At 44.6% G+C, this 22,847-nt stretch overlaps 2 protein-coding genes across 2 annotated transcripts in view; both read left to right on the plus strand.

Moving 5' to 3' along the window:
• The window catches only part of LOC122898131 (cytospin-B-like), a 69,691-nt gene extending 66,686 nt beyond the window's left edge, over positions 1-3,005 (plus strand). Inside the window, 1 exon segment of the mRNA XM_044236218.1 lies at positions 1,585-3,005. Within this exon segment, the coding sequence (XP_044092153.1) occupies positions 1,585-1,606 (22 nt within the window). The 3' untranslated portion in view covers positions 1,607-3,005.
• LOC122898130 (cytospin-B-like) lies at positions 2,582-20,364 on the plus strand. The gene is made up of 7 exons (XM_044236217.1): positions 2,582-2,778; positions 6,418-6,563; positions 7,637-7,737; positions 12,240-12,321; positions 15,534-15,690; positions 20,113-20,215; positions 20,333-20,364. Exons 1-7 carry the CDS (start codon positions 2,582-2,584, stop codon positions 20,351-20,353), a joined length of 807 nt encoding a protein of 268 aa, XP_044092152.1. The 3' UTR covers positions 20,354-20,364.
• Positions 20,365-22,847: the final 2,483 nt, after the last annotated feature.

A 22,847-nucleotide genomic window follows, 5' to 3' on the forward strand; every position in this document is an offset into this window, starting at 1 on the left:
GCATATGCACATTTTAGCTGGGCCATATACCTCCTCTTTCTCTTCCAGAAATTTGAACAAGCCAGTGTAGCTTTCATGGACCTGGAAGTGATCTGTTTTGCTGGACACTTACAAATTAATGGATGAAAGGATAATGAATAATTTTTTCAACTCTGGCTTCTTCCATTCTTGAGCCATTAAGAGCAAGCCTTATAATTCAAACTTCCACCAAAGTTAAAACATCAAGCCATTTTCCAGGAAAGTTTCCAGGACAGTTGAGAGCTGGGGCCTCGCCTCCAGATACAGAGAACACGCACACGCAGCTCCCCTCAGTGCCTTGATGGGCCACACGAAGGACATTGTTGACCTGCAGGGCATGACACAGGTTTCTCGAAAGTAACAGGGGAAGACTGATATGCATTTTCTCTCTCATTCTGAAACACTAAAGACAGTTATTTTTAGGGTGACTTAACTCGATTTTTACCGTTCATCCTATAACAGCATAAACATCCATGGGAAACATCTTAAAAGAAAGAGATGGTTAAATAAGTACTAAACATCGGTACATAATTAGCAGTAGGAGCTTCTAAGAAGGACTGAGATTCAGAATGTGTCTAGCTAGTCCCACTGGTTCCTGCATGGTCACCTCTGAAGCAAGCAGCATGGTGGCCCATCACTGCCAGACTCTTCTGAAATCGGCTCTAACTCTGTGTGCACAATGTATCCTGACCTAGTGTCGGTCGCCTGCCTGTGCCACCCTCTGTGTCCTTACCGCTGCCGTGTGTCACAGCCCCGGGCTGGGGGTTCTGGAGCTGTCACTGAAATGCTGAGTGTGGGAGCTGGCGGTGTAGTTTCTCGGGGTCACTGAGATACCCCTTCCAGCTCTCTTCTTGCAGATGCTTTGATACAACATCCCTAGCCCTGCCAGAAGGGGACCAGTCCTCTTGGGGGTTCCTAACCCGAGCCTCAGAGGCCCTTGACACTTTCACCCTCAATGTGGAAGCTGGCCCTCTGGGCTCCCAGCACAGCCCTTTGACGCCTTCTGTTTTCATAGCTGGCATCCTCGTCGCTGGCATTGGACACAGAGCCTGGAATCACAGTGAGCTGTGTCTGCTCCCCTGCTTCCTATCCTCACAGACTTGCTTTGAAAAGCGTGGACATGAGCTTCCCCTAGGCCTTTAGGACCGCTATGTCTCAATACTGAAAGAAATCCTTTTTTCTGTTTTTTTTGTTTGTTTGTTTTTTTGCCTTGACTCTAAGTTAGCAGAGGGAAGCTCGAGCCACTCCGAAAATCACAGAGAAGCCTGGTTTTGTGCACCCTGGCCGTCTCCACTTACCCAGTGCAGTCATCTGTCAGAGAAGGTCTAGGGAGAGGAGCCCAGCAGTGGTGTCTTGAAGTCCTTGGCATGTTCTCTGTCTAAAGACCTTTGACTTCCCAAAAAAATTTGGAGGAGTAGGAATTAAAACATGCTGGTCCTGTTCTAGATATTAGGTCTTCCCCATGGGTCAGTGGCCACTGTTAATTCTTCTGTTTGTAGCCTGAGATCGTGTTGCCTCAAGTAACTCCTTTACCAGCCTCTCCCCCCTCCATTTCTGTTTCCACAGCTCCATGGTCTCTGTCAGCTAGCAGAGCATTTGCTGGAAGAAAGACAGCCCAGCCCTTGCCATGATGGGAAACTACAGCCATTTCTATATGAAGGGGGGAATAATGTGGGAGAGAAATTACCTCTTTACAAAGAGCCAGATTGTCGCCGTGTAACAGCCACTGTTTCATGACAGAGTCATGGCGATCAAGTCTCTTTCCCTTTTTTTCTACATTTTGGAATCAACCCATTGCACAATCAAAGATGATCCTTCCCTCTTTTTTCCCCCCTTCTTTCTTTTTCTCAGAAGATTCGGCAGTCTTTTGTTTGGAGCATAGATGAAGTTCTTGAAAAAGACCAAGTACAAGCATGGTGTGAAACTCACTTTTTTGTACGCAGCTAGGGTGTGCAGCGCGCTGGTGAATGTGGCCCGTGCCTGTGTCTTACTTTTTGGAATTTATTTCTGTGTTTCCTCTTGAACATGGTACCTGATAATCCTGGCATTAACACTACTTACCGCAAACCAGGAAGCCGTCTGTGTCCCATCTGGTTCTGAAGAAGCTAGCGGGTTCTGCTTCCCTTCTATCAAGTCCCGAACGAGCCCTTTCCAACTGGGGTCTGATGTCGTTACCTCATCCAAAACAAGCCACCACTAAGTCAGGGTTGGATTTCCAGAATCTCCACTGGGCTCAACGCAAACTGATGTTTGGCTGACCAAAAAGGATGTAGTCGAGCCGGTTTGTTTACGTGGTGGCCGTGCCCTTGGGAATCAGACTAAAAATTAAGGAACAACTACAACCAGCGCCTCAGGAATAAAACTTAACCCAGAAACTGAAAGGCTTTGAATCCAGAAGTGGATGATTCAGAATGGTCCAGAGTTCAGAGTGGGATGTTGAACTTGGGAAGTACATTATTTGTTGAGATCTGCACCTAATTCAGTGGCTCCACGAGGCCCGGCCTCCCTCGGCTCTCACTCCAGGAGCAGCCGTGCCCTTCAGATGGTGGCGGGTCTTCGCTACATGTCCCCAGGATGCGACAGGAGCTCCTGTCTGGTGGGAGGGCGTGAGGAACAGGAAGGCTCTTTAACGCAGGAGGACAGCTTGCCATGTCCAGCTGGAGAGCCCAGAATCCCTAGAAAAATTTTGTCTGGTGGTAAAAGAGAGGAGATCGGTTCCTCTTCTGTGAAAATGGCTTTGACGCTCTCTGGCACTGTCCAGTACACCTACTGGGAGCTCTTTACCACAGACTGAGATTTTCTTGGAATGATCCCACATTTCACTTACCAGGTGTTTGCAAACGTAAACAAAAGGAAAATCGCCTCCACTTCAGATACACAGTTGTACTCTCATTGAGTATCCCGATCTGCCTGTAGTCTGGGTACCGTTAAATATTTTTATACGTAGGCATTCATGAAGTGCTAAATAAATACATTATTATTCAGAAGAGTCTGTTGCCTGATTTGTCATCGCTGGCCAAGTGTGTGCGGGGCCTTCATGTCCACCTGTCCTTGGGTTTCTAGCGCAGGTGGTTTCAGAACTCGAAAGCCGTGTCCTGTAGCTAGAATCTGAGCCAGAAGCAAGATGGACTTCTGATACGAGTTGTAGACAGGAGGCTGATTTTAAATATGAATGTGATTTTTAAAAATGATTTCAGTCTTGGAACAAAAGAGCAAGGAGCAAAGATAACTAATTTTGCATAAATTGTTGAAGCGAAATGCCAGTGTTTCCCGAACAATCTAGTGTGGAATTTGAGGTCCTGGCTTATCTTGTCGAACTGTAAAAATAAATAGAGGTCACTTGCTGATTTGATGTATTGGGTTTCTTCTTACTTATGAATGTTTAGGTGTCCTTGTAACAAAACAGAGGTGTTCCGTGAAAAATATTCATCGTTTCCCTCTCCAGTACTCTCTATAAGGTAATCAGTGTTCATGGTGTGTCTTTTTCTTTCCTCCCTCTCTACTCATATAAATACATAGGGTTCATTTTTATGTGTTTTTATAAAATTTATACACTATATTAACAGTGTATCATGGGCATCCTTCTAAGTCGATATTTACGAGTTTAATTCATTTAATTCATTTTTTTATTATTTTCTTTTCTTTTAAGTAGGTTCTGTGTCCATTGTGGAGCCCAGTGCAGGGCCGGAACTCACGACTCTGAGGTCAAGACCCCTGCCCCAAGACCAAGAGTCAGACACTTACTAACTGAGCCCCCCAAAGTGCCCCAAATTTAACTCAATTTAATAGCTGTGTGGTATTCTAGAGGATGGATGTGCCCTAGAATATTGAAATATTGTCATATTTTGTGAACATCAAGGTTGTATTTTCTAGATTTTTTTCTTCCCCAATAATGGCATAATAGCAGTCCTTACCCACATAGCATTATAGATCGTTTTTATTTTCATAGGGTGGGTTCCTAAAAGTAGGATCACTACCTTGGAGGATATGCAGCTTTGATTTTGATAGATTTACCAGGTTACTTATCTAAGACTTGTGACATTTTACTTTTTGATGAAAGTACCTGTTTATACATAGCCTTAGCTTAATTTTGTGAATAGAATAAGCAAAAATTTTGCTTCGAATTTGCATTTTCCCAGGGAAATTTTTATATGTTAATCATTTACTTTTCCTCTTTTGAGAATTGCTCGTTTAGCACTTTTGCTTATTTATTCGTGGACTGATTTTTTTCCTCTTCTCCGTTTGTAAGTCATATCTTATCAGCGATGTGTGCTTACCCAGTACATTATGGGTCTTACGGTTTTACCATCATTCTCGTGGAAAAATTTATATTGTGACGCAGTCTGTTTATATTTTCCTTTACTGTGTCTGGGGTGTTTTTTGTTTAAGATTTTCCCTCCCCTCCCTTGCAGAAGTAGGCGATCACCTTTTCTCTATCTGTGTCTTTATCTGTTTCTCTGTCAGATGTTTGATTTGCCTTTCTTTGTTCAGTCCGATATGAGGTGCGGGTCTTCTCCCGGATGTACGGCTAGCACCATGTATGGTCAAAGCCATCCTGTGCCCAGTGAATCGAAATCCCACCTTTACGTTATTTATTTCCTCCGTATTCAAAGAGACTTTCCCAGTATGCCCTCCTTTCTTTTTCTCTTGAGCCTGTTCTGCTTTAAAATATTTTACTGGGATTATTAGATTGCTAATACCACTTTTCAGACTCAGCCTTTCATTGCAAATTCTCATCTTTTGTATATTTTCCTCTGTTCTTGAATTCTTTTGCATTCTCCAGGCAGATGCCATCAAGCATATAATTCTGTTTCCTGTCATAAATATAAACATCCTTTGAGTACGAATATTCTCTTCATTTTAAATCATGGAATTTATGGAGTATATTCGTAGGTCAGGGCATGCCTTGGAGGGGAGCAGATAATTGTCCGTCCCTTATTCTCACTTGTGAGAGTATCAGGCCCTGACGTTTGCCCAGTATCTGTGTCTGTAGGTTCTGCTTAGATCCGTGCCCACTGCTGCTGACTGTTACTATAATCTTAAACCAGAAGGGAGGCTCTTTAAGGTAAATTTATGTTACATATCAGAGGCACAGAAGCTCAAATAGAATACAGAGGAAGAATAGGTTCCTAGTGGGTGAAATTGATCTGTGTCCTTTTTGATTTGTAAGTCCTTTCCTGGTGAAACTGGCATGTGGGAGCCAGCATTTTCGGCCTCGTTTTGCCTGGTCATTGCCCATTGTAGGGATGTACTGTGGCTCTTCCTAATTTGCCCCTCTTTGCCACTGTCCTTTTACCTGGATGCTTGTGTTCCAAACCTTGTTTGTTTTTATGTCATCTGTATGCTTATGTTGAAATTCAAAAATGAAGTTCTGAAAAACACGGATGCCCAAGAGACAAAAGACTTAACTTTAATTTCTGTCTCACTCCAGAGCTACAGACTCTTTTAGGTTCGTTTCATGAATAAAAGTAAAAAATATTTTGGAAAAAAAAATTGTGTTCCAGGAAGGGCATAGAATGAGCAAGGATACAGAGACAGGACCTACAAGGAACAGAATTTCAGGTAGCTAGACTTGGAGTCTGAAAGTGAGGTGGGTGGAGGGGAGTCCTAGGAGAGAAGTCTGTCCATCCCTGGGAAGGGTCCGGAGCTGGGCTTTTACTCAGTTTTTCAGGAAAGAGCCCTTGCAGACACATGATCGACATGACCAATCTTCCTTAATACCAATCGGCCTGTTGGGAAGGTAGCAGGGGTGTAATGTGGCATTCCCCAGAGGTAGTTAACTTTTGACTGCTTTGAGTTATGTACAAGAGCTCACACATTCTTGGATCAAAATAGACACAACCGCCAGGTGTCCTGTATGGTGAGGTAGGTGTGTGGAAAACCAACACCACTTGAAGACCATTCTGTGACCAAACAAAGAGACCAATGAATTGGAGAGATTTGATAACATTTTTTAAATAAGAGGTAATTACAGACACATGTGCATATATATGTTTAAATTTTAACAACAGATAGATGAGGTAAACCAGCTGTGAGCGTATGACATGGTCCTTGGGTCCAACGGTCTGTCATTCTCAGGTATGGGCTACTACTTTCTAGGAGCAGATTATTGGATAAAAATAAGAAAAATGAAATAAATATTGATAGTATTTTTGATAACGTATGTTAAATCATTTTTAAGAAGAAATACCATCAGTATTGTTATTTTTTTAGATATGCCTGGTACACCTTCAAAACGCCTCTATGAAAATTGAGAGCAAGCCCTATATTATTTCCTGAAGAGGGATTTGAAATTGGGGGTCCTCCTTTCAGATTTAGGTCTGTCGTTATCTGTGTCTCCCCCCACCCCCCATGGGAACCCTCCGCCTTCTCAATTGGATAATGCTCTTTACCATGCAGACCCGTTAACAAAGAGTCGGAGCCACCCGGGGTTGAGGCTCCCGGCCGCTGGCATGGCGTCTACATGAGCAGGACGTCTCCAACGCCATCGGAATCTGCGACCACTGTTAAGTCCCTCATCAAGTCGTTCGACTTGGGACGGCCAGGTATTTCATCATTTCGTCTCATGAGCAGAACTCCCATGCAGACCATGGCCCCGTGTATCAAGCCTGTCTCTACTCCAACACTGGCCCCGAGGGGATGCAACCACAGGGGCTCAGTCTAGATCATTCCACAAGGAGTCACTGTATCCCAGACACTTGCTGCAGCCCGGCAGATGCTCCAGGAAGACGACAGTGAGGAGTCTGGCTCACGTGTAACAAAACCTCCTCTTTCTCTCCATCTCTCCCGTAGCTTTAATTCCAGACTTGCCACCTTCCTTTTCTGCCTCTGTGTCCATTAAACTCAGGTTACGACCACTTCCCTCTTAGCTGGGCCAACCAGAGGATTCGTTTCCTAGGAAACAAGGTGTTGAGTCTGTGCAGTTGGCTGTCTAGCAGGACCCCTGGCCTTCCCCACCTCCCCTCTTAGACTTTTCTCTGCCTGGTCTTGTGTGTGACCACCTGTGCTGACCTTTCATTCCTGGTCTTGATACATTCCCAGCTTTTTCTAGAAACATCTCTCTGGCTCACCGATTCACCTTTCTTCACTGTTAACTATATATATGAGAAAAACGCACATCCATACACACAAAAATATAGTAAATAGAGGAAACCGAGTACACCTCTGTCCAAAATAGCAGTGTATTTCTTCTCTCGACCACAGACTGAAGTCATAGATAATGCTAGGACATACCTGGTGGTCTTTGCTAAAAGAGTTCTCAGCTCAGATTAAGACAAGACCACGAATATTAAAAGATGCAAAAGCCCATTGACTACCTTCAGTCCATGAAGATGGGACACTTCCCGTTAACAATAATAGTTTGTGCACGAACTTTCCTGTTCCTTCTTACCGTAGATACCTCATCATGTGTGTTTTCTTGTCCCTGGGGTCCCACCTCTAAGACCATTCAATTGACTGCCCCTCCCCAAGTTCAACACTAGTCCAGAGGAAAGAGAACAGAGTAAATGTAATCTGTTATAAGCAGTATGGGATGGTTTTATAAGAACAAATCAGGAACTACTCTTTGCTACTTGGAACTGAAACTACATAGAAATGTTCCCATTTCTTTTCTTGGCAGGTGGAGTTGGACAGAATATTTCTGTCCATAAAGCCCCCAGAAGTCCCCTGAGTGGGATTCCAGTAAGGACCGCTCCCGCCGCTGCTGTCTCCCCAATGCAGGTATTTTGAGGGTCTTGGATGTGTGGGTGGTGGTCCAGGCCACGAGGGTCCATGATGCTGGCTCATGCTCAGGAAACAAGAAGTGAAAACCACTTGGTGTATTTTTGAGGCATATTGAACATCATTTTTAATAAACCATAAATAGTAATAGCGAAACTTCCATTGAAAAATTGCGATTTTGATGGGTGCCTGGGTGGCTCAGTCAGTTAAGTGTCTGCCTTTGGCACAGGTCATGATCTCTGGGTCCTGGGATCGAGCCCCGCATCACGCTCTCTGTTCAGTAGGGAATCTGCTTCTCCCTCTGCCTCTGCTCTACCCTCCCTCCTCCCCCTGTGGCTTGTGCATGCTAGTGTTCTCTCTCTCTCTCTCTCTCTCCCTCCCTCTCTCAAATAAATACATAAAGCCTTTTTAAAAAAAATTACAGTTTGAGGCTTAATAAAGTTCTGAGAGAGACAACATATAAACCTCATACGATTTGTTAATGACATTTTGTTCCCCATAAGATACATCTGAAGTTTTCAGTTCAATGAAGACTATAATTTTTACCAGAAGTGGATATTGAACTAGATATTTTTCTCAAGGAAGTGTTTTATTTTGTTTTTAAAGCACCCCAGAGAGAGAAAATGTTTACCATTTATAAATTCTTAAGAGTTCACTGGGCAATCTGTGTCACCTTTGACATATTCTGAAGGTTCTAGACCAGAGCTTCTTGGCCTGTTGGCATTTTCTTTTCTTTTCTTTATTTTAAGATTTTATTTTTAAGTAATCTCCACACTCAACCTGGGAGCTCACAACCCCTAGATCAAGAGTTGCACGCTCCACTAACAGAGCCAACCAGGCCCCCTCTTGGCATTTTCTAAGACCGAGACTTTCCATGTTATAATAACATTCAGCAGCTCCTGCTGAGCCAAGGGCAATGTCATTCACAAGTACCCTTTTTTGGTGTCCTTAGCAGCCAGTGTATGTTGTTTGGGATTTTTTTTTTTGGGGAGGGACATTGAGATAGATCACAAGTAAGCAGAGAGGCAGGCAGAAAGAGGGGGAAGCAGACTCCCCACTGAGCAGAGAGCCCGATGTGGGGCTCAATCCCTGGACCCTGCGATCATGACCTGAGTCAAAGGCAGAGGCTTAACCCACTGAGCCACCCAGGCGTGTCCCCCTCCCCTTATTTTTAAGATTTTGTTCATTTATGACAGAGAGACACAGTGAGAGAGAGATCACAAGCACCGGAGAGCCGGAGAGGGAGAAGCAGGCTTCCTGTCAAGTAGGGAGCCCCATGCGGGGTTCAATCCCAGGACTTTGGGACCATGACCTGAGCCGAAGGTAGACACTTAACGACTGAGCCACCCTGGTGCCCCTGTTGTTTGGGATCTTTTCAATTTTTCTTTTTTTCTTTTTTTTTTTTTTTAACTTTTTTGCCCTGGAAGATACTTTATACTTCTTCATATGTAAAACCAAGTAAAGCAATTACTTATATTCCAATAATCACCGAGTTTTTAAATGAAACTGAAACAGATCATGCTTCATTTTGACTTAAATTCATTGAGCTACACACACAAGGTTGCTGACAAAACATTTAACAGCTGGCGTCTTGCCAGGGAGTAAAAGCGTGGGTTTGTATTCCGATTGTCGCCAGCATCCAGCTAGCTCCGTGACGTCAGTGAACGTGGAGTTGAGAAGAGACATTTATCACGTATTTCTAGAAAACAGGTGGAATAAGTGTAAGTAACCCCAGTCATCGTGGGAAGACTAATAAATAGGAAGCAGAGAGTTTTGAGTATTTATTACTTTTGCTTATAATATAATTTAATCTTAATAGGGGCCATGTTGAAAACTAGCTTGCAAAATTCCTGAAGATTTAATAATTGGCCCTTGTGAGCAGGTGCACACCACCGGCTCTGATTCATGTATAAAGTAAAGCACACGCCTTTTAAATATATACAGCTTGAATGTTTCTGTATACACACACCCATGTACCTAACACCAAGATAAAGCATCTTCATTGAATCATTAAGGCCCTCTCCTGCCACCACCCAGTGGGTAATCTATTAATGTAGCCATCATTCTGACCTCTGTTAACCTTAGATTACTGTCATACTGCTCTAGTCACTTGAAAAGAGAATGCGTTAGGGACACCAGAGTGGGTCAGTCAGTTAAGCCTCTGCCTTCAGCTCAGGTCATGATCCCAGAGTCTTGGGATCGAGCTTCACGTCAGGCTCCCTGCTCAGCGGGGAGCCTGCTTCTCCCTCGCTTCTCTGCTCATGATCTCTTCTGGCTATCTCTGTCTCTCTCCCTCAAATAAATAAATCTCAAAAAAAAAGAAAAGAGAGAGAGAAAGAGTGAGTTAAGAACTCTCTCTTGCTCCCTAGCCCCAGAAATAACCACTGTTTATGGCTTGTTGTGTATCCTTCTAGGTGTTTTTCTTTCATAAAATGTCTGTGTGTGTAGGGAGGAAGAGAAAGTTTCATAAATTGGATTACACTGCACATTGTTCAGACACGGACTCATTTCACTTGTCATTGGAATGTACTCCCTGAGGGCACGGATTTTTTTTTTTAAAGAGAGAGAGTGGGCGCATGTGTGCACATGTGAGCAGGGGGAGAGGCGGGAGAGGGAAAGAGAGAGGGAATCTTGAGCAAACTCTACATCCAGCACAGAGAAAGGTTTTGCTTGCTGTTATACCTCTTGTCTGCAACAGTGGCTGGCACACAGTCATATCACAGTAGAAGCTCAATAAATATTTGTTGAATGAGTGAAGGAATATACCAGAGACATCTTCAACTGTCAGTGTTTGGAGAAATAATGCATTCTTCTTAAAGGCTGTGTGGCATGTGGTGATCTGTTTAAGCACTCCTCTGTTGATGCACCTTCCTACAAAAACAGTACAGGGAAATTCCTTCCATGGGTTTCACCCACTTAAGAAGTTCTTCCTGCAGGAGAACGTATCAATCACCCTTAGCTTCCAGATACCGGAAATCACTTTAGCCCATCCCATCCCGCAGAAAGGAATTGAATACAGGGAGAGCTCTGGTGTCCACTGCGCTTCCAAGAAAGGTTCCCAAAACATCTCAAAAGTTGGCCGGTGAAAGGAACTTGTATTTCTGGCAAGTCTTTCTCTAAGGGCTTGCCTAGAACTACTGCTTCTGTCAAAACACAGCAGCCGCTTTAGGCTCCCACTGCCACAGATGTGGTCCCGCCCAACCTGACAGTACTGTCCTCCCAGATTTGTTCCAGGATTTCCTTCTTTTTAAGACTGATTAATATTCCATTGTGCATACAGACTGCATTTTTTTTTATCCCATTCATCTGTCCATGGACGGGTAGTTTGTTCCGAGCTCTTGGCTATTGTGAGTAATGCTGCCAGGAACATGGGCGTGCAAAACATCTCTTCTGGATTCTGTTTTCAGTTGTTTGGGGTATAGGCCCAGAAGTGGGACTACTGGGTGGTACAGGAGCTCTATTTTTAATTTTTTGAGGAACATCCCTACTATTTTCTTTTTTTTTTTAAGATTTTATTTATTTATTTGACAGAGATCACAAGTAGGCAGAGAGGCAGGCAGAGAGAGAGGAGGAAGCAGGCTCCCCGCTGAACAGAGAGCCCGATGCGGGACTCGATCCCAGGACCCTGAGATCATGACCTGAGCTGAAGGCAGCGGCTTAACCCACTGAGCCACCCAGGCGCCCCCATTCCTACTATTTTCTATAGTGCATGCACCATTTTCCATTCTCGCCAGCGGTGCACAAAAATTCCAATTTTTCCACATTTTTGCTAACACTTGTTATTCTCTCTCTCTCTCATTTTTTAAAATAATGACCCTCCAAACAGGTGTGAGGTGATATATCACTGTGGTTTTTTTTTCCTTTTTTTTTCCAATTTATTTATTTTCAGAAGAACAGTATTCATTATTTTTTCACCACACCCAGTGCTCCATGCAAGCTGTGCCCTCTATAATACCCACCACCTGGTACCCCAACCTCCCACCCCCCTATCACTGTGGTTTTGATTTGCACTTCCCCAATGATGAGTGATACTGAGCATGTTTCCATATATCTGTTGGCCATTAAAAATCAATGTTTTTACCCACCCCCTAGAATATACATAGAATTTTCCAGGAAGGTACTCACAAAGCTGATTAATAATGATTACGCCCCCCCCCCACCCTCAGGGCACCTGGGTGGCTCAGTTGGCTAAGCATCTGCCTTCAGCTCAGGTCATGATCTCAGGGTCCTCGGATCAGAGCCCCAAGGCGGAGATGGGGTGGGGGGAAATCCCTGCTCAGGAGGGAGTCTGCTTCTCCCGCTTCCCACCCCACCCCTCATCAAATGAATAAATACATTCTTTTTTTAAAAAAAGATATTGAAAAAATAAGTTGTTTTAAAAGCTAACCCTGGTGATTCCTATGAGCTTGAGAACTGTTGCATGGACGCATGCATACACACACCATGTTTACGTATCAGATGTCACAAGCTCACCATGCTGGTGTGCCCTTTGGTTTTTTTAGAGGCATTCAACGTACAACAGTGTTTGGCCGGCCAGCAAAGGTGTGACTCAGCGTTTGGATCTTCCAGACCTTCCCCTTTCAGGTAATACCTTAAGGAGCAAACACTTTTGGGATGCCTGTGTGGTTCAGTTAGTTAAGGGTCTGCCTTCGGCTCAGGTCCCTAGCCCCATGTCCTTATAGGGCTCCTTGCTCAGCAGGGAGTCTGCTTCTCCCTCTCCCTCTGCTCCTCCCTCCTGCTTGTGCTCTCTCTGTCTTTCTCTCTTTCTGACAAATAAATGAATAAACTCTTAAAAAAAAACAGGGGCACCTGGGTGGCTCAGTGGGTTAAGCCTCTGCCTTCAGCTCGGGTCATGATGTCAGGGTTCTGGGATCGAGACGTGCATCAGGCTCTCTGCTCAGCGAGGAGCCTGCTTACCCATCTCTCTCTGCCTGCCTCTCTGCCTACTTGTGATCTCCTCTCTCTCTCTCTCTCTGTCAAATAAATAAATAAAATATTTTAAAAATTAAAAATTTAAAAATTTTAAAAAAATAGCAAATACGTTTGACCTCTTATTTTGTGAGGTTTACTTTTCTTCTTTGCCTGAAACCGAGCTTAGAAAAATAGTTGATGGCATTTATTCCAAACAATTTAAGACTCTGTGTTCGGGATGTTAGATCCTGCTTCCTGCCACTGTACTTCTCAGTGTGCATCTGTTCGGGAGAGATGTCTAGCTTTGGGGAGTTTTTTGTTTGTTTGTATTTTTATGGAATCTCAAGAGAATATCTTAACCATCTTTAGAAGTAACTATTTTTAGAAAAAAAAATCTTATCTGATTCTGAAGGTCTCTTTGCTTCCACAATTCCTAAAATATGCCTCTTTCGTCCTGTCTTTGCCTTTGAATGTGGCCCTCTTCCTGTTGTTACTCTGGTATTTTTTAAAATCCGGACCCTGCTGGTGACACCGTGGTTGGAATCCACAATCCTCCCTGTCGCTTTGTCACTCCTGCGCCTCGAGTGCTGCTTGGCCAGTGTGAAGCCGCAGTTACAGAGCTGGGCACCCAGGGGTGGGCTTGTCTCTTGGCCCCATCATTCTACCTCCTGGGGGTGTGGTTTCCTCATCTCTGGGTTGGAAATAGTGCTGTCTCCCTCAGAGGTTCACTCCAGGGGCTGAGTGAACGCAGCTGGCTGTGGGATGAGCAGAAGGGGTGACCTTGACCTTAGCTTCTGTTCCCTTTCTGCTCAGTTCACCTGTGAGAGCAGACATTAGCAGAAGGGTAAGCTGTCCCAAGTATGTGCCTCAGAAATATATGTGTAGGACTGTGTGTTCTTACTGTAAAGCCACAGAAAAGATGAAAAGAACACTAAACAAATTATTTACTGGTGCCTCTAGCAGGGCAAGAAAGCCAGAAATCTGGACTGCATAGCTAGAAAGCTCTGGGACCAGGGTGGGATTTTTTTCTGATTCTTTCTACCATGCTGCCTTCTGGTAACAAGGCAGGGGATTACTCTGATCAGCAATGTCATAAAGAAGTGATAAAAGCTTATCATATGAGGACTTGGAGTCAGAATAATGATTCCGAGGAAGAAGGAAATGCTAGGGGTGCCTGGGCGGCTCAGTGGGTTAAGCCTCTGCCTTCAGGTCAGGTCATGATCTCAGGGTTCTGGGATCGAGCCCCACATCAGGCTCTCTGCTCAGTGAGGAGCCTGCTTACCCATCTCTCTCTGCCTGCCTCTCTGCTTACTTGTGATCTCTCTTTGTGTTAAATAAATAAAGAAGGAAATTCTGTCTAAGGACAGGAGAATAAGAGAAAAAAAAAAAAAAAAAAACAAAGGGCGAATGAAGCCAGTAGAGCAGGCTCTTTTTTCTGTGCAGATAAGTTCCCCCTTCCTAGAAATGGAAGGGAGGTCAAAACAGAATATTGGAAACCCGCCTGATTTGCATTCTCTACACTTGCTGTGTAGTGGAAAATCGGGGATAACTTGGTTACGGGCACAGTGATGTATTCCTAGGCAAGCTTATTTTTGTTTTGTTTTGTTTTTGTAATTGTGGCTAAAATACCCGTAACACAAAACATACCATCTTAACCATGTTTTTAAGTACCACATGAGCTTTTGGTCACAATATTTGTGTCTTCTCTGTCCCTCCCACATTGCCTTTTGTGCGAAGAAGCCGTCATTTTAATTGACAAGCTAAATCTGGCGCTCAAACCCTAGTAGTTCTTGCCCCAAATTAAACCATTCCTTTTCAGTGCCCCTGTTTTGCCCCACCAGACACCTGTCTACGCGGATGATTCTATTTACTGTACTAAAAAAGGGTTACGCGGTAAAAACTGCTTGCTCGGGTTAGCCTTGCCAGCTTTGAGGTCATCAGAAGCTGCTGAAAGGAGATTAATGCGCTGTTTTTGTTGTTCTCTTTAGTGATGTAAGCACTGTTTTTCCTCTCCTCTTCCAAGCTCATTAGCCTCACTCCCCACTTTGCTACCCATAATTGGCGGCTCTTAGCCATACAAGCATTGTTTTCTTCCATGACTGTTTACGGTGTCATAGGAGGCGACCGTGGGTTCAGCCTGGTCACAGAGGCCTGTCGTGTGGCATTGAGCAAGCCACCCCTGTTCTCTGAGCTCCTGTTGCCTTTGTCAGTATAAACCAGACACTCTCAATGTTTTCTCCCGATCTGTGCTCTGGTGGTCCTTCAGGAAATACCATCCGGAGGGTTCTGCCTGTTTCATTAACCTGTTTTAACTCCTAATAGAACAGCAGAAAGGAGTCTTTAAAGAATTTATGTTTGCTTATTTTTAGCCAGCCAGACCCTAGGACTGGAATGGCTTTTTTTTTTTCCTATAAAATCGTTACTGTTCTTGGTACCCAGCTTTTTGCCTGCTGCCACCTGTGATTTGAAAATCCCACTGGGTATCTTCCAGCCAGCTCTCTCTCTCTCAGATGCCTGTCAGTTCAAACAAAGTGCTTTACTGGGAGCAGGGCTGGCTCTGAGGGGGTAGGACCTGTGCCGAGGGTGTAGAAGGGCTTTGGTTCACGGCTCCAAGGGTGCCATCTTGAAATTCTTCATAATTTTTGAATGAGGGGCTAATTTGGCATTAGTCTCTGTGAATTATGTAGTCAGTCCTGCCTGGAGAATCCTTTCTAGAAAAAGGCCATGTCCCGATGTGCGTTTTTTTACTTAACTCTATAAACTTAAATTTATTATATATTTATACTTAGGAATCCAATGAGAATTCTGTTGTACTTGAGAAGAAGGTGTGGTGACCAGTCAAATTTCTCTTCTAGGAATAGGTGACTATGTTGTTCTCCACACAGATCTTTTAAAGGGAAGGGGTGAGGACCTGAAACAGGACCCTTATCTCCGGAAGAGCCCCTCGCTGGAGTCCCTGAGCAGACCCCCTTCTCTGGGCTTCGGGAACACGAGGCTGCTGAGCGCGTCCACTGGGGGCTTGAAACCGCAGAGCAAACTCAGGTATCATGTTTACACAGTGAGACCTCACTGGGCTGGTGGCCTTGTAATCTTCCTTCTGTTTTCACCGCCTGTGGTCAGTTTACTTGTATGTGTATTTTTCCTTAATGAAAACAACCAGACACAGAACGTGCCTTCAGCATGGGAAGCGGGCCCTGGACAGCAGGACCGTGCAAAATGAAATAGGGCCGTGAAACCAGAGTGGATGCAGACTCTTGGGGGGTCATTAGTTGGGTTAAGAAGTCTGGAAAGGGGGAGGCAGCATTTCTGCCAGGGGGCCTGTGGGGGTTCCCGTGAGGAGCCCTACACAACATTCAGGGAGCTGGGGGTGGTTTCCTTTGGTTAGACTGTCCTGGGGGCCTCATGAGGACCAGCCCAGGCAGACGCATCATCATCTCCTAGTATGGGCTAGGGAGGCAGACAGATGCTCAGATTATCACCGCTGGAAAGGGAGGTTGTGAATGGTCTCCATTGCCAAGGTTAGAGGTTTCTACTCTTTTTGGTAAAGCAGGGAGAAACCACTAACTTTGTGGGATTCGTATTTGGATTTTGAGTAGTCGTACAGGAAACAGTGCATATGGGAAGTATTAGAGGGGTGCTTTGAAGTCAGCATCACAAGTACACTGGCAGTGATGAGAGGGGGAGGGCAGGGGAGAGAGAGAGGACAGAGACGGCCAGGGTGGCCACCAGAGGCCTGGCGTGGCTCCCGCCTCTGCCACCTCTCCCTGCTCAGTGTTCCTGCTCCCCCAGGCCCCGGCAAGCCTCCACCAGCCACTCCGCCACCCTCGCCTCTCCCGAGGCTTCTCCACGTGGAGTCCATCTTCGAAAACAGGAAGAGCATCCTGTGCAGACCTTCTCAGAAACCTCCCCTGACTTGTCATGCACCCTTCCACCCACGCTCCTCGTTCTACTCCCTGCATTCCCTGCGGCTTGGCACCCCGCAGCTCACCTGCCACTTCCATTCTCATCCTTTGCAGCTGACACAGGCTTCTGCGACCACTCACAAGGGCCCAGCCTGAATCATCTCCCTCCTGTCCTCTCACACTCCTGAGTGCTTCCCTTGCAAAGTCAAACCCTCCACAGGCTGGTAGCCAGCCACCCGGGGGGTGCCGACAGCCCCCTTCTTTGCCTTCCATGTCTTAGGCTCATGCTGGGTATTTAATGCACTGTCGTGCCGTGTGAGCCTTTGTCCCCATGTATTTAGGCTGTGCTGTAGTACACAGTAAATCTTCATCTCACGTGTCGGTCTCTTTCCTGGGCCCCAGGGCCGTGCTACACACACAGCGCCGGGCCAGCCAGTGCTGGGAACAGGTAGACAGACGAATATACAGAACTAGCTGCTTGGGGAGTAACAGCTGCTTGACCGACATGCTAACTACCATTATGGGTATTGTAAAGGATTTTATGAAAGTCTGAATAAGTTCAACTCTTGGCAGATCTTTGGGTGTAGTGTGTATTTGGACCCAAATAGATGAAGTCATGCCTTTCAGAGATTCAACTTAAAGCCTCAGATACTACATATTAGCCTTGTTTATGCACAGGAGATTTAAGTGATCAAAACTGCTTCTAAGGCCCAGAATTAGTGCTAACCTGAAACTGCTCTTTTCTTTATGCCAGAAACACGTACAAAAAGGCTATGTGTATGTTAATATGCAATTTATATTATCACCCTTCATCATGAAAGATTAAATTAGTGATTAATGTGTTATTTTTTTTTCATATTCACGTCATTGCGACAAACAAATGACAGGATAGAAATCACTTGTTTTGGTAGTTCTCATCCTATTATTATTAATTTGGAGGGAGTGTTGTATCTAGTTAACATTATTTTTTAAAGAAACCTGTTCTGGGGGTGCCTAGGTGGCTCAGTGGGTTAAAGCCTCTGCCTTCTGCTCAGGTCATGATCCCAGGGTCCTGGGATCGAGCCCCGCATCGGGCTCTCTGCTCAGCAGGGAGCCTGCTTCCCTTCCTCTCTCTCTCTGCCTACTTGTGATCTCTGTCAAATGAATAAATAAAATCTTTTAAAAAAAAAGAAACCTGTTCTGTTAGTGTTGTGGTCATCCATGGATACAGAAGCTCTTTTCTAAACCTGCATTTCAGTCTTCCCTAGTTTGTCAGACTTAGATATTAAGTTCTCAGCGATGAAGTAACAAACAGGCACAGTTAGCATAACTTCATAGTTAACAGTGACTCTGACCACAGAAACTTGGGGACTTAAGTTTACAAATATACCAGGTGCAAGGGAAACAGCCATCAAATTACATAAGAAAATTTTTAATGCAAGTATGACATTTTCTTAAAAATCTCTCTACCTCAATTCAGGTGGCTGAGGTCCTCAGTCATCCTATTACTCCTAGAAATATTTTTAAAGTATTTTTATTAAGGGGCACCTCGGTGGCTCAGTCAGTGAAGCTGCTGCCTTTGGCTCAGGTCATGATCCCAGGGTCCTTGGATGGACCCCTGTGTTGGGCTCCCTGCTCAGGGGGGAGTTGGCTTCTCCCTCTGCCCCCTCTGTCCCCACTTGTGCTCGCTCTCTTGTTCTCAAACAAATAAAGAAAATACTTTTTTAAGTGTTTTTATTAAGAGGGCGCCTGGGTGGCTCAGTGGGTTAAAGCCTCTGCCTTAGGCTCAGGTCATGATACTAGTGTCCTGGGATTGAGCCCCGCATCGGGCTCTCTGGCTCAGCAGGGAGCCTGCTTCCCTTCCTCTCTCTCTCTGCCTACTTGTGATCTCGGTCTGTCAAATAAATAAATAAAATCTTTTTTAAAAAAGTATTTTTATTAAGTATCAGAATGTTACAAAACAGTAACAATAAAATGCGTGTAAGGTATAAAGAACAACAATGCTGCTGGATATCGACCTTCCAGTTTGAGGAAAATAAAGTTATTATTACTGTTGAAATCTCCTGGAAGCCCCCCCTTCTCTGCCCCACTCCAGGGCCACCACTGCCTCTGACTATGGTATATGTCGTCCTTTGCTTTTCTTTCCCAGTTCTCACAGTGGATGCTTGTATCCCCAAACAATATCAACAATATGTTACTAAGTTAAAAATTTTGTATACATGGACACATGTTGTGTTTTTTTTTTCAAAATTGTTCCTGCTGTTCAAGTTACTGCATACATCTGTAATTCATCAGTTTTTATTGCTGTACAGTGTTCCATTGTAGGAATACACTGCTGTTCTCCCATTTCCTTGAGGATGTACATTTGATTGTTTTCAGTTTTTTAGTATAAAAAGTGCTACTATGAGCATTCTTGCATATGTGCTCTGATGATATACACATCTAGGGGTGAATCCTATTTCATGGGCTTTGAATTGGACAGGTCCACTCGTATGTGGATTTCTTTCTGATAAGTACAATACAGTATTATATATTTATTTTCTCCTTTCTATCATTTTCTTACTATGTTCTTTCTCTAGCTTACTTTATTGTAGGACTGTAGTGTACAATATATATAACCTAAAAAATTTGTGCTCATTGACTGTATGTTATCGATGAGGCTTCCTGTCCCCAGTGGGCTATTCGTGGTTAAATTCAGGGGAAATCAAAAGTCGTACGTGGGTTTTCAGCTGTGTGTGGGGCCAGCACCTCTATTCCCCATGCTGTTCAGGGGGTACACATGCTCATAAATTGCCTTTTAACAGCAAATGTTCCAGAGATACATCAGCTGTTTCGTTCCTGCTCTCCTTCATGCTGTTCCATCGCTGGGGGAATCTAATTCTCGGTTTACAGTAGTCATCGTGGAAGACACTGTGTGGTCTTAAATCCCTTGGTAGTATATGAATAATCTTAGGTAGCGTAAAGATTAACAGATGTCTACAGCAAACTGAGAATTAGAATGCTGTTGTGTATTAATTAGTAAAATCATTTCCTTTGACTAAGCAGGTGCTCAGGATTGAGTTAACGTAGCACACACTGAGGGCCTCCTTTGGAGTGTGCAAAGACCCTGTTTTGAGTCATTTTTACTGATGATCACCTGGTATCTCCTTACCAGCACCAGCCAATCTGGTGTTTTCCAATGCCCTTTCAGTCTTCCTTTTATATGTTATGTAGATAAGGTGAAGTCTTGAAGCTTGTGGAGTGTTTTTTTTCTATAGCGTCTTCAGTTAAAATGGCACTGTACTTAAGTCTGTTGAGGGCTAGGTGGACAGAGCCAACAGATGGATTTAAAAAAACAAAAAAAAAAAGCAAAAACAGCCTCTTTCCAGACTTCTGATAGCTAAGAAGTACAAATTAATTTTTCTTCCGTATCATGACACATAGTAAAATGCACTATTAATGGGACCGATTTGGTTGTTTATCTTGAGTCTCCCTGGGTTGACCTAGACTTTGGCTTTTCTAATCTCGTTATTTGTCTTATATGTACTTGAGGCTTCTAAACATTAGCATCTTCTCTTTACTCTGTGCTCTTCTTTCTAACCAGCGTGGAAAGAAGAGACCCGCTGGCTGCCTTGGCCCGGGAATATGGTGGCTCCAAGCGTAACGCTCTCCTGAAATGGTGCCAGAAGAAGACAGAAGGCTACGCGGTGAGTGACAGCGTCGGCCAGCCTCCATCCAGCTCTGGGCAGCAGCAATCCTGGGCCCATATTTGTCCTGTGCATGCATATGCTTGGCATCTAATTGTTGCCCTTCTGTTCTCCTAGGGAAGGCCACAGTGGTGGTAGGGTTTACTCTGGTGCCAAATGGGACTGAGAGCCAGTCCACCCAACAAGCCGTGGACCTCAGTGGAGGTCCTCGTCTCCTGCAGAAGGGCCACATTTTTCTTTACTCAGAGGAGATGTAGTCTCCACAAACAATGGGCCCAACAGGCTGCCTCAGTCCAGGGAAGACAGCCTTGGCTGAAGCACCTTCCCAAAGAGGGTGCCTCCCTCTGATTGACACAAAGGCCCCATTTTTTCTGTTACTTTAGAGCTGTTTGCGTTTAAAGTTTCAGTTTATCAAGACAGTATTTGTCTTCTGGGAAGGTTACACGAGGAAGGAATGCTTGATAGAAGTGTAAGCTTTGTTATTATGAAATACCATATACAAAGTTAAAAATTCACCAAATAGCAGGTACAGTTTCATGGGCCATTTCCCTTCCAGAAACAGAGCATTGTCAATTCCCCCAAACCTCTTGTGTGACTTTCTGATCCTAGCCCTTCCCCACTCCCAAAGGCAAGTGCTGTCTTCAGGTCTTTTCCTCATGGTTTTCTGCAAAAAGAAGGCATCCCTAAATGCTGTATTAGTTTTGCCTGCACTTGAACTTTACATAAATGCAATCAAAACCTGTCATACCTGCATCCAGCTCTTACCCTACGATACGAAGTCATCAAGGCTTCTCTGGTTTGTTCATTTTCTTCACCCTTTGGAACCTGTTGTGGGATCACACCCATTATTTATCCGCCCCTTCCCCTCTTGCTGGATGGATGAGTTATTTCCAGTTCAGGGCTGTCGTTACGTGGTGCTGGTGCGTTCTCGTGCATTTCTCTCAGAACACAGGTGCGCTCATTCTTTCTGGATCTACACCTAGAAGTGAAATTACTGGACCATTGGGTGTGCCCATATTCAAGATTGTGCCAAACAGATTTCTGAGACAGTTGTGTGGTTTGCTTCCCCCCGCCCTGCCCTCAGGAAGAGAGGCGAGATCGTTCCTCTGCATTTTCACCGACAACACCAGTCTTATTACTCCCAGTCTTTGCGTAAGTGTGTAGTGACATCTCTTTGTGCTTGGGACTTGAACTTCCCTGCTGGCCAATGAGGCCAAGGACTTTTCCACATGCTAAGTGGGCGACATCAGGGTAATCTCTTTGAGGATGTGCACTGTAGGTCTCTTGCCTGTCTTAAAATCAGATTGTCAGGGCGCCTGGGTGGCTCAGTGGGTTAAGCCTCTTACACTCAGATCATGATCTCAGGGTCCTGGGATCGAGCCCTGCATCGGACTCTCTGCTCAGCGGGGAGCCTGCTTCCCCCTCTCTCTGCCTGCCTCTCTGCCTACTTGTGATCTCTCTCTCCCTCTGTCAAATAAATAAATAAAACCTTTTTAAAAAAATAAAACCTTTTAAAAAAAAAAAGGTAGAATAAAATCAGATTGTCTGTCTTTCTCTGGTTGCTTTCAGGAGCCCTTGATATAGTCTAGATATCCGTCCTTTGTCAAATAGAGGTATTGCAAATGTCTGCTCCCACAGTGGCTTGAATTTTTGCTTTTTTGTTGAACGAGGTCTTTCATTTTAATGACGTCTCATTTATCCATCTTTTCCCAGTGGCTAGTGCTTTCTGCGTCCTATTTCAGAAATCTTTTTCTGTTCCAAGGACACAAAAATACTCTCCAATGTTTTCTTTTGTAAGTTGGATTGTGTTCCCTTTCCCATTAAATAGCAGCCCTCTTTAAAATTGCCATCTCCAGGGCGCCTGACTAGCTCAGTCAGTAGAGCATGTGACTCTTGATCAAGGGGTCATGACTTTGAGCCCCACTTTGGGTGCGGAGATGACTTAAATAAATAAATAAATGTTAAATAATCAAAATAAACTTGTCATCTCCTCCCTTCTCTCCACGCAGGCCCTGCTTTCCCACACCTTTACCCCACTTTGCTAAAAATTCTGAAGATTCTGGTACCCCAACACTCCTTCCCCAACCTTAAGCTTTGAGGGGGTTGGGGACAGAGAAAGAAAGACCCCAGCAAGAAAACAAGGCCTCAGCCAGGAGCCAGGCCCCAGATACTTGAGCGGCAGCAGGACTGGGATTGTCTTTATAATAGCAGGAGTCAAGGGTCTTAAAATCAGTTTCTACCCAAGAATAGAAGTGTTTTATATCTTTGACATGACCTTCCCCCGCCCAGTTTCTGCTAAAATAGAAAGAGGAAAAAAATTAGTTGGGTTAGTGGCCAGTAAGAAAGACCCCCAGAGTATAAGCTTTGCTTCCAGTGCATTGTTTTCTCCTTTAGCTGCTCTCTGAGCCCCCTGCTTCAGCCCGCTCTGAGGGTCGAAACCACCCTGTAAAGGCAGGCCACCCCAATGACAGCCTCCCTCCGCACATCAGCCACGTTGCTGAGGAAATGGAGAAGCTTAAGGAGTGGGGGAGAGAAAGCTGATTCTGGGGGGCTTTAGGGTAAGGGATGTAGGGGTGGCCTCAGAAAGGCCAGGAACAAGTAAGGGTGGCCCTGGCTGAGCCGCACATGGTCA

This window comes from Neovison vison, unplaced genomic scaffold (assembly GCF_020171115.1).
Source record: "Neovison vison isolate M4711 unplaced genomic scaffold, ASM_NN_V1 Scaffold_125, whole genome shotgun sequence".
In the NCBI taxonomy this organism is placed as follows: domain Eukaryota; kingdom Metazoa; phylum Chordata; class Mammalia; order Carnivora; family Mustelidae; genus Neogale; species Neogale vison.